This window comes from Stegodyphus dumicola, chromosome 2 (genome assembly GCF_044657685.1).
Source record: "Stegodyphus dumicola isolate Sdum_Otavi_A_Nest chromosome 2, ASM4465768v1".
In the NCBI taxonomy this organism is placed as follows: Eukaryota; Metazoa; Arthropoda; class Arachnida; order Araneae; family Eresidae; genus Stegodyphus; species Stegodyphus dumicola.
The window spans coordinates 273,798,249-273,810,712 of NC_140769.1; the positions used below are offsets into that span (position 1 = coordinate 273,798,249).

At 33.6% G+C, this 12,464-nt stretch overlaps 1 protein-coding gene across 1 annotated transcript in view; it reads right to left on the reverse strand.

Annotated features, from left to right (window-relative positions):
- The window catches only part of LOC118195736 (soluble guanylate cyclase 88E-like), a 323,641-nt gene that overhangs the window by 171,039 nt on the left and 140,138 nt on the right, over positions 1 to 12,464 (reverse strand). Inside the window, exon 2 of the mRNA XM_085812164.1 lies at positions 7,097 to 7,375. Coding sequence (XP_085668290.1) covers positions 7,097 to 7,339 — 243 coding nt within the window. The 5' untranslated portion in view covers positions 7,340 to 7,375. The remainder of the gene's footprint in view (positions 1 to 7,096; positions 7,376 to 12,464) is intronic.

The window sequence follows — 12,464 nt, forward strand, 5'->3', positions numbered from 1 at the left end:
CAAACAACCAAAGAATACTAGATTTTGGAATAGTTAGCGGAACGTTTGAGAATATGTAGTCATAGTGTGACCTCATTGGAACATTTGACTTTCAGTTTAATGAAGAAATAAAGAAAAATACAAGTATATCGTTCGTAACTCAATGAGCAAAATGTTTATTGAAAAGAAAGTTTAGGGCAAAATTCCTAGCATGATTATAAAAAAGTGATTAGTTTCATCAATTGAAGTATAGTACGATAATGTGAAACGACTGAACACAACTGAAACGACGAAGGAAAACACAGTTACTTTTTAATTTTGTTTCTTCTTAATACCGATAATGTCTTACAGCAGTGGTGCCCAACCTTTGGCCTCTCGCGAGCACATTTTGGCCTATTGCGAACATATTTTGGGCTATTGCGAGCACATTTCCAAAACATCAACATTTTTGTTAAACATATTTCCAATCTTATGCGATGCACCTATGAAAATCAGAAAAGCAGAGATCAAAATTATTTTTCAGTGCATTTAGGTTTTCCAAGTATTCCTCTGTTTCAATTTCCTTGTGGTTATTAATATGGCTTGATAAATTCTGAAAATGGGTGAAATTTTTTTATTTCATCTGATTTATCCACAAATTTAACTTTATCTGAAAATCAGTTAAAGTCCCAGTCAATCGAAAAAGGGTTTTTTTCGCTTTTCCCTGGAGATCTTCGTTCAGTTTGTTCAGTTTAGCTGTTATATCCGTAAGAAAATACAGATCGGATAACCAATTATTATCGTCCAATTCTAACTTTCCTTTCCGGATTCCAAAAACGGCTTTACTGGCGAAAGAAGTTCTGCAAATCGTTGAAGTACTTTTCCCCTGCTGAGCCATCTAACATCGGAATGAAGCTGTAAGATTCCATGTTCGCTATCAACTTCATCATTCAGCAATCAGTTATTTTATAACGTCTTGCAAGATATCTCTTATGACTATAAATGTTTACTATATTTTAACAATTAAGAAATATAAAAGAATGGTTATTTTTTAAATATTTTTTGTTCATAGTACCTAATCGGGGTGGCGAGCGCATACAAAACGATCGGCGAGCACACTTGTGCTCGCGATCACAAGGTTGGGCACCGCTGTATTATAGTATTCTGAATAAAAAGTGAACATTTGTAAGATTACAACCTGTGTACCTTTAAGTTACAGTTAAAATAGAGGAACTTTAAGAACTGATAAGTGAAAAATCGCTTGAGTTCGTGAGAAAGAGAACAAAACGTGAGAAGGGTTAAATAAATACCCTTTATTATTCCAAATATTCACAGAATACTCCTTCTTGGAGTTCTACAATGAAGCCTCCCCTCGGGCTTGAACTCAGGAAACTGAGAAATTAAACTTAACTAATCTAACTAGAAAGATATAGCCTCTTAACGCTAATTAACGAAGCTATCAAGGGACTAAAGTACGGCCGATAGTAGAAGTAGCTATACAGGCAGTATAGCCAAAAGGCTAACGCGTGCTGCTTAGAATCTATGACTCTCTCCCGAAGTCAGTAGAACTTCACATTTAAATACTTCCTCTCCTCATTTACATTCAACCGCGATTCTGAAAATACGTTCTGGCCGGAAGTTGTAAGCTTGAAATCAAAGAAAGATAGGAAAGTATCTTTAACTCAAAAATTAACTGTTAGATAAATTAAGATAATCCTTACACATTAATAAGTAATCTTGCAGTTTAAACATTTATATAGCATTACGTTTTACATTTAATTGTGCTAAAATATCATAAAAGTAATTATTATATGAAAATGTTTACTCGCTGCATTTTATTAAAAAAAATGAGATATACTTAAATAATTAGCAAAAAAACTACCTGCCTGTAATATGTGAGAAGAACTTAGTTAACAGCCTCTGTTTAATTATTTACAGAAAAATTTTAAAAAGTACATTTTTAAATATTGGCCTTCTTAATATTTTGAAAAACCATAATGGCTTCATAGAAATATGAAATGCAATCTGCTGAAACGCTATCGACAACTTCTAATTATAATTACCATTGTTTTAAAGTTATATAAAATTTTAAATTTCGTTAACAATATCAAGTTATTTTATCCCTCCTGTAGACATCTTTCCTTTCCTATTAAAAAACGGAGATGTTATTTTTATTTTCAAAAATTTCCTTTAGTAAAATAAAACAGACATTTTGCAAAGTATAATCAAAAGTAATTTTCTTTTGTTAATAAAACCAAAATGAAATAATTAAGCCAAACGCGTATAAATTGCATTCTGTAAAATAATATGTTAACAACCTATTCCATAAGAGTGACTGGGAAATGGCAACACCACAAAATGCTCATTAAACTGAGACAGCAAAGCAGTAAAATTACTACGACAACATAATTTTTATTTTTGCCATTGGGACATTACTAAGCATAAATTATAAACCATCTACTGATAATTAATGAAAAACTTATAAGACATCAGATTCCAACAGTTATTGGTAACTTACTACTCTTGAAAAAAAATTATAACTCTTTTTTTAAAGAATTCCTGGGAGCCTACTGCATTCCAAACAGAAACATTATGACATATTTCTTTTTTTAAGATTGTCCATGCATATAAGTCAAATAACAAAAATCACCGTTATATTTTCAAATTTTTACAGGACTAGTTTCGATGGTTTTAACGAACCATCATCCTCAGCTGCTAAAGCGCAAATGAACGAGATAAGATATAGTGATTATATAAGATAAGAAAGAGTGGACAGCAGTTAAGCTACTGGTGCCATCTGTTGATGAAACGAGAACTAAAACATAATTTCCTTAAGGGCTGAAGGCAAAGATGAGTTGGAATTAGGGGTCGTTAACTAGAACAGAAACATTTTTTTTTTGATTGTGAAATGCCTTTGGAAAATCTAATTCACCAATGGAACATGTTTTTTGAATAATTTTGGCTCCAGAAAAATAGAAAGTGTGATTTTCGGACCAACAATGCTGGGCAGCCGAAGACTTCTGTGTTTCCTTTTTTCTAATATATGCCTCATGCTCCTTAACGCGAAATTTTAACGCTATCTTAGTTTGACTAATATAAATTAAACCACACTGGCAAGGAATCCCGTAAACAGCCAGTCCAGGAATTTATATCCGCAATGGGATCCTTGAGTATGGAACTCAGAACATTTTTGATGGAAGAATAAACGACTCGAAAGTTAAATTTCTGTAAAATACGTGAAACTTTATAGTTAATTGATGGAAAGAAGGTAATGACAACGGAATTCTTATAATCTCCTAAAACAAAAGTGTAGTACCTTTTGGTGTGTCGAGATGAGAATGTTTTAACTGCTTAATTAATAATGTTGAGTGAAGAGCCCCTGTCAATGCTTTTAAATAATTTAATTCTTCATCAAGAGACAATTTGGAAGAGCAAACTTCGAGAAGTGCACGGAAAACATAGGAATAAAATGAAGCTAATTTTTGTTTAGTCGGATAACATGATTTGAAATGTGGTGGAAGGCAAACCGATGAAGGTTTATGGTAAACCGTAGTATTGAAGTCGTGCTCGAAGCCAAAGTTGCTTTTGCATCAAGGAATGAATGTTTGCCTGTTAAAATGCATAAACTCTTAAAGGGACTCATAAAAACTTCAATGAAGATTCGACTCCTTTACTCAAATCACAAGGCATTATGTAAAATCGACAGAGATACGTCATTTCGCCAAAGCGAAGAGGTACTTAGGGGTAGAAAAGAAGGCGCTGTAAACGAAAAAAGAAATTATTACAACGAAGAAACACAAATGTCTAGTTCTAAAGCATGAATGAATGTAACAAAAAGAATCAAGTTCAACACAAGAAAGTACAAAAATGCAAAATGTGTGCAAAGTATACACAGAAAGATAAATTGAAGATCTGAAAATCATGGGTTATTAATGAGCGGTAGTTACAAGTTACGATCTTAGAGAAAGTGAATAGCAAGCGATTCGGGGAATAGCATACCAGGGGCCCGAGATTTAGAGTAAGAAATATTCCAAGCGATCTTCCTAATAGACTGCTTTATATACTGCGACATCCTAATCAACGGTTACAGCTGAAAACATCGCGGACGAAAACGTCGCGGAGAAAACAACGCAAGGCGAAAACGTCGTGCTACAAAACATGGGAGAAAACATCGCAGGTTTAAAACATCGTGGTACAAAATATCGTCGTCGAAAATAAAGCCGTTCAAAAACTTCGCAGTTTGAAAACACCGTCTTCGAAAATATCGTGGTAAGAAATAAAGTATCTACAAATCATCGCATGACGATAACATCGTAGACAAGTTTTTTTTTTTTTTTTTTTTTTTGGCTCTTTTTAGATTATACTTTTCATGAAAAATTACCAATAAAAGCTTAAAAAAGTAATTTATTAATGACTTTTGTTAGTTAACTATGTCAGTTTAAAATTCTGTTAAGTGCTATAAGTTGCATTACTTTTCTATGCTTAAGTTTCCTTCTTTATCAGCAAAAATGTATTAGTTAATAAGAAATATGAAAGTAAAAATCTTGCGCTCAATCATTATAGGAATATCCATTTACAATTACTATTAAAGCCTGAAAAAAAGCATGTGTGCGATGTTATCGTCATGCGATGATTTGTAGATACTTTATTTTTTACCAAGATATTTTCGACGACGATGTTTTTAAACTGCGAAGTTTTTGAACCGCTTTATTTTCGATGACGATATTTTGTACCACGATGTTTTAGAACTGCGATGTTTTCTCCCACGATGTTTTGTAGCACGACGTTTTCGCCTTGCGTTGTTTTCTCCGCGACGTTTTCGTCTGCGATGTTTTTGCCGCGATGTTATCGGCGGACACCCTAATCAACGAATTTATATACTGAAACTTTCTTGGGTTATTATTTGACTTTCTTGACGACTTTCCGACTTTCTTGACGTTATTATTTGTGCAGATAATCCCAGGTGAATGAAGCTTCTAGATCACGGTGAAAAGAAGAGTTCCTGATAAATAATGGAGCATTAACGATATTTCTTAAAATTTTGTTTTATAAAGTTTAAGGTTCTAAAATGTTGTTTTTAATAAAACTTGCCAAAGGTAATTATTACTTTTCTAAAAAAAAATTTTTTTTAAGATATGGGAGTTGAGAAAATACCTGCATTTTGGCATTCCGAAGGAAATCCTTAAAAGTATTAGAAAACATATACTTCGAAAATTTCTAGCTATTTTAGAATAAAATTATAATTAAACCCAAGTGTAGCGTTTTGATAAAATAATAATTGATAAAATAATAAAACTCCAATTTTACACTAAAGCTTAAATTATTAGTCATATGAGCAGAAATTTGAAACAAGAAATGAATAACTCTGTTTTGTAATTCTATATGCTATAGGAAAATTTATTCTTGAAATTTCCTTATTTTTTAGAACATAAGCTTGTTAAGGTAATAAAAATTAAAAACTCCATGAATTAGATTTAAAGCTCAGCAGAAAACTTATATCTAAGTTTAAGAAAATTAAATTAACTGAAAACGACGCTTACTATATCCTACTTTACTAATTAAGATCTTTATTTTAACTAATTTATTTAAACAAATCTAATCCCCCAGAAACGGACACTAAATGTCAAACTTATTATGCAACAATTTTATTTCAAAAACTTTTTTACCTTACACCATTTTTACTAAGCTTTTAAGACATATCAGTTCATTTTGAAATAAGACTTATTTTTCCTTAATATGTGGAACAAACTCGCACATCACTTTCTAGATGACCTTAGATACATTTGATGTAACAATTATCTAACATTACATTCAAAATCGCAATAACAACCTTGTATTTAGCGTATATATATTAAAACAATCGATTTCGAGGGCAGCTAAAAGTCCCACTTCATCAGGAGAACAAAATTACTAAAAAGGGGAAAAAAGAAGAAAAATAAAGCATCGGCAAAATTCTTTCTTCCTTTTTCCCCCCTTTTTAGTAATTTCGTTCTCCTGATGAGGAGGGACCTTTAGCTGCCCTCAAAATCGATTGAGTGTTTTAATAGATATGTTACGGTGAAAGACCAAAATCTGGAGAATGTCGACTTTCACCGGTGAATGTCAACATTCACATAGTCTCTTTGTGTATGTCCGAAATATTTTCTAAATACTCTTATTTCTGACTTATACCGGTCAATGTCGACATTCACCATGTACTAATGGTGAATGTTGAACATATAACAATATTATATTTTCTTCTCCGTAATTCAGTCGCGAATAAACGCACTTGAGACTTGAAATAAGAACTTAAGAACATGAGAACCTAAAGCACACAATACATTCAAAATGAAAAAGGAAAATAATAGAAGTTAAAAACTTACTCAATTATACAGTACGTTCTAAATGAGAAAATAAAATAACAGTCATAAAAAACTTACTAAATGATGTGATTCAAATCTTATTTATTGAACAACTTAAACTATTATGGCACTTTATGACCTCTCTTTTCGACTTTCACCAGAACATATCTGTGATTGTCGACATACACCGGTGAGGGTCCGAATATACATGAATGTAGTGTAATATTCGGTCTTTCACCGACGTATTTGGTGAATGTTGATATTCTCCGGTGAAAGTCGACATTCTCCAATTTTGGTCTTTTACGGTAACATACTCGTATATATACGCTAAATACAAGGTTGTTATTGCGATTTTGATTGCCACATTGGCGTGTTTTTCTTCTATTCTATTACTTTAGATATTAATGCAAAGGAAGAATAATATTTATTTAAGGCGAAGATTTACGATGTATTAAATATTTTTTCCCAAATGGCGGGCACTTGCCTATAACGTCATTGGTCACTCCTAAGGCCAGAAGTGGTGACCATTTTATTGTGGAGGCACCTAATAGGAGACAACTGTTACTTCCTATGAAGGGCCAGACAATTTTACATCCAATGCATTCTGCGTGATTCGAACTTGGGCCGTTCGATATCGCAGTCAGGCTTTCCTAACCACTATACCGTCTGGGCGTCCATTAAATAATAAACTTATAATTCTTAGTTCTCATTTCGTATAGTAGTAATAACATGATCGAAAATCAAATCCCGTTCGAGAAGTATAAAATACGAACTGTCAGAATTTTATCAGAACTCACCCGAATTTGTCCAATGGTATACCACAGGAATCCTCTTCTGGTGCTTCGATAGTGTAATGTTAGACCAGAGGATGTTTCATTTTCACAGAAAAAGGAAGGAGCTTTCATCCTGGGATAGCTGAACTTAAGGTACTCGTGCAAGTTGTCCAATCCGTTCAGAAAATCTCGCATATGTCTACCTAGGACACCAAGTACTCTATCGTAGCCATATTGGCCTACGAATGATACAAAGTAAACTCCCATCTGGTCTAAAAATTCTCTCTCGGAGACACCAAGAACCTTGGAAGAAACACAGTTTGAAATTTTAGTCCAAATAAATTCATAAATATTCATTTATAATAGAATGGATTTTAGCAAAAGAAGACATGTAAGTCCTTTTAACATTATTTCTCTTTAAACTATCATTAAGAATAAAACATTGCGATGTAAAACAGTAAGTTATAGCTTTAAAAGAATACAGATAATCTTACTAAAATATTAAGAAATTATCAATAATGTCTATGTGTATAAATAAACCAATTTCATGAGTATGAAAACAATATTCTGATGGGTAATATGAAATTATGTTTTCGTGTAATCAAAAATGCTGGTTCCACTTCTAATTCTCAAAATCATGCTACAACTGAGTTTTTATATGAGGGTCATATCGAAACTAGTTAACGGTCGGTATAACATCTTTGTTAACTGTCATAGAATGTCCAAATTCTTCATGTCCAAACACTCGTACAGAACTAGTTTGTAATAACCCTTTTACAAGCAAATAACAGATACGGAGCACAAATCATGTGCCGCCATTGAGTTCCTGGTAAAAGAAGGTTGCGGTTTATCCGACATTCAACAGAAGACTGAAGTTTGTTTACGGAGACGATGTTAGTGGCAACAACTACGAACTCAGATGAGCTGTAAGATTTATAACCGTTTTTAGTTCGTTGTATGTAGTATAGGAAGTATTATAATCGCGAGAAATTTCGGGTACCATATTTCAACAGAACTATACATTTTGACCGTTGCCGAATCCATTTGGAAGATTTTTTGCGTGACGTATACGTACGGACAGAATAAAGGACTATGGTTTCCAAAACGGTTTATAAAATCGATTTTAAAGGGAATTTTTCGTGACGTTTATACGTACGTTCGTACGAATGTATGTATGTGATTCATGTAACTCGTAAATGATTCACCGCCGTAGAGTATTGAATTTTTTTGTATATGGAGTTGCTGTAACATCTAGCTGTGCACTTGTCTTTCCTAATGCAATCGGCAATACCAAATGTGAGTGAATATATATGTAATGTTTTAAAGCGTAGATGAAGGAATCCAGTACTTTAATTTCTGGCCTCCGAAGACACTTTATTGCGTAGTTGGAAGGATAATTGCGTTAACCAAAAACTTCCAGATGTGGCGGTTTTCGAAACATAATTTTATTGCAGGATAATTCACATCAGATCATCTCTCTGTAGTTAAGATATTTTTCAATCATAGTTATTTCTATGTACACGGGTTTTAAAGTGGTCAGGCAAGTAAGCAGTAGCGTGGATGAGGAGTGTCTTTCCAGCGGAAAAGCCTAAGCGAAAGAGGACGCCGCAATTCAAAGGAAGAAGGGAGGGACAAAAATGTTTCAGTTCGAGTTAGACAAGCTTCGGTTTACAATTATTTTGATTGGACAAGAGGTATCTGCATTAAGTGTTACGAAACATGGAAAGATCTCGAATTTCGGAGAACAGATGAATTTAGGTTAGAGCATAAAATCTAGAACCGTTAATTTTAAGGTCGCGAATTATTCTTAAAGCAGGCATCGTATTTTGTTACATCTAACATAAAAATTTCACTTCCGAGTTTTAAAAGTTTTGGTTTCCAATTATTTTAATTGGTCAAGAGGTATCTGCATTAACCCTTTGCGCACGGTGTGTCTGGTCACCTAAAGATTTCCTTCTGTACGCACAGAAAAATTGAATGAAAAAAGATTTGAAGATTACTATAGGTTACTCTGAACCTTCTTTATTTATAGTAGATGACAGCTCAATACAAACAATTCCATATATTTTAGCCATGTTTAGTATGTTTAGTATGTTTAGTAGTTTAGTAGTTTATATGTTTAGTATGTTTAGTAGACTCTCATTTTTCAAAGAAATCTTCCAGACTTTTTAGGGTATAAAAGGAATTATTTGAAAGGAAATTCCTGTGTTATTTTTTTTGGCTGTATGCTAATCTCCTTATTCTATATTAGTTTTAAATTTTTACCTCGAAATCTTGCCTAAAATTGAACGGCGAACCGAGGTGTTTCCAGATTGAACTCACTGAGAGTCTAGGTCACTGAGAGGCAGCTGTATCTTTGTTTCTCTGCAGCTCATCGGTCAGCTCATTAACATAGAAAGGTGGGTCCACATCCTGTTTTTCTCTTTCTTCTTTTCCCTTTTTACTTCCTTGTGCTAAGTAAAAAGGAAGTATTGTAATCGCGAAAAGTTTCAGGCAATTTATTTTAACGAAAATATCCATTCTGACCGCTATCGAATGCAATTTAACGATGATTTTGCGTGATATCTGTAAGGACTACTATAACATGTAGATGTGCACCTCGTATTTTGGTTGCAATCGGCCGCACCAAACGTATATAAATATATTTATATATATATCCACTCTGTTATCCGGCTCAGTGATCTCAGTTTCTTTACTCTTATATGTTTGTAAATTGTACATTTTTTGCTTTAAAAATGATTGAATTATGTTGTTTTTATCTTCCGGTTAAGGTTTTTAAGCCTTTCGTAATTCTGGAAGCAATATTTGTACAATTATCAACAATTTAAAAGCTGTTTAAGTGCGGTTAAGTTTTAAATAACATGGCGGACATATTTGTTTACATTTGAAACAGCAGAATTGTAGATTAGTTGCCAATCTAGAGAGACTAAGCTTCGCAACACAAAAATAACGCCTTCATTTATTACTGCGAATTAAATCATGCTTAATCCTTTCTGGAATTTTTTCGAGGAAATAAGTGTTTAAGATTTACTTCGTAATTTTTAATGCAGATATTTTGAGTTTTTATGTATTTTTGCCTTGTCGCGAAGTGAGAACTGAATTAATTGAATGAGAAATACTAAATCGTCTGTGAAAAACTGTTTCTTTTCTGTTTTGTTTGCTTAATTTCTTTCATACATCGTTTTAGCTTTATTATAGTATTTGAATAGAAAATGTGGCAACAATAATTCTTCAAATGATATAAATTTTGTGCATTCAGAGTGTCCTTATAGTAAACAAATATAGTGAATTTTAAAGAGTGCATTTATTCTATTGTGATTTATGCGCTGTCGACGAAGTAGATTTAATTCAATCCAATCAATTTAAATGAAATTCAAGAAAAAATGCGTATAATTTAATATTCCGTACAAGGAAGTCATGTGGTGTACACATCAGATTTTTTGGGGGAGGTTTGGTTATCAGCTAAGAAATTGTTGGGGTGATTTTCTGAAGGTAAGGGATAATTTTATCAATTAGCTGTTTGGTTTTTCACTAGAGCAGTTCTCTTTTTCTCTTTCGCTTTGGTTCAAAGAAGGTTTTTAGCGCTAAGTTTAATAGTTTTAAGTTGTAGACATTTATATTTTTATTTTATAGTTTATAATTTTAAATTGTAGATATAATATTAGTTTTTTCGGATTTTTAATTATTTTCTAAACGGATCGGAGAGGGCTGACCATTTCTAAAGCACTGAAAGTGCTACACGAATTGCTTTCAAATAGTGAATCTGATTCGGATCCCAGCACATGTGCAAAACATGCAATATTGGGTTGTGCTTTTTTAAACGTGGTGTCACTTTCTTCGAAAAGTAAAACGGTGAATAAGATAGACTAAAGTGTAAGTATGAAATGTAAATAATGTAAATATCATATACCCAAGTTACTTTTTTTTCCATTCATAAGCATGTAATCATCATATAACCAAAAATGAGCTTTTTAGGCGGGTATAGAGTAGCAGATCTCCTCTTGGCACACTATGGGTAATGCTAAATCTGCTAGTTCGGTCCGAGGTTCGAATCCCGCGAACGGGCTGGCTGCATGGGCGTTTTCGTGGTTTTCCCCATGTGTAACGTCTATATGAGCCAGTTTCCCTTAGAAAGACCTCCACGAAGGCATCCCTCCTCTTAGGCAGATAGCCCTCGAGGCTTTGCCATATTCACACACACACACACACAGAATCTAGTGTTTTTTAATCGTAGGCAAAATCTCTTATTCTTTTACGCGCTTCCCAGCAATGTTCGTTTCAGCACGATTTTTGAAGCTCTATTCAATCAATGCGCCCGCTTCGGGCACACCCACAGAATTGATACGATAAATGCTATCTTTACAAAATTTTACTTGTGTACTCCTGTAGGCCTAATTAAACTGCCTAACTTTTTTAATCGAAATTCCAACTTTAAAAGGTAGCGTGCTGGAAAGGTTAAGTGTTACGTAGCGTGGAAAGATCTCGAATTAGAAAAACATATGAATTTAGGGAAGAGCGTAAATCTAGAATTTTAAGGTCGACTGAATCGTCTAGAATTTTAAGGCTTCTAAATTTTAAAGTCGCCAATCAGTCATTAGTCATACAGTAGCCATCGTATTTTGTTATACGTTACATATATATATATACACTCATGTCCATAAATTAAGGATAATGCAAAATCAGGCAAAGGAAGAGTTACAAGCAAAACAAATTTGACTCATTTGTAAAGCTTATTTATTAAACAAAAGGTAAAAAGCAAAAAAAGATGCTATATGTTTAATATTATTAAAAAAATTAGCAATTTTTTCTCCCTGGAGCAAATTAAAAAAAAAAAAAAAAAAAAAAAAAAAAAACCATTTACAAAAAAAACAATATTACATGGTTGGTATGATTGTTAATACATTGTATGTCTCCCAGACGATGCAATACAGTCCGTACAACGCCTAGGCATGCTGAGTATCAAATTATCGATCTGACCTTGGGGGATATTACACCACTCAAAAAGCAATGCTCTCCGAAGTTCCGGTAGACATGTAGGAGGAGGTTGACGGGCTGCAACTCGTCAGAAAAGCATGTCCCACACGTGCTCTACTGGATCCGGTGAGAATGCTGGCCAGTCCATACGGGTGATATCCTCCGATTGAAAGCATTCGCTTACTTATGCTTTCACGGTGAAGACGGTCATCCATAAACAGAAATTGTGCGCCCATGGCGCCCCGAAACAAACGTACTATATGTTGTTCCAGAATGACGTCCCAAGAGATTTGGCTTGTCATGGTTCCAATTTGAACATGCAGGTCAGTTCTAGAACCCAGAATAATTCCACACCAAACGAGCACTCCAGCACCACCGTAACGGTGTCGTTGAATGATGTTTTCTTTGTGGTAACGGG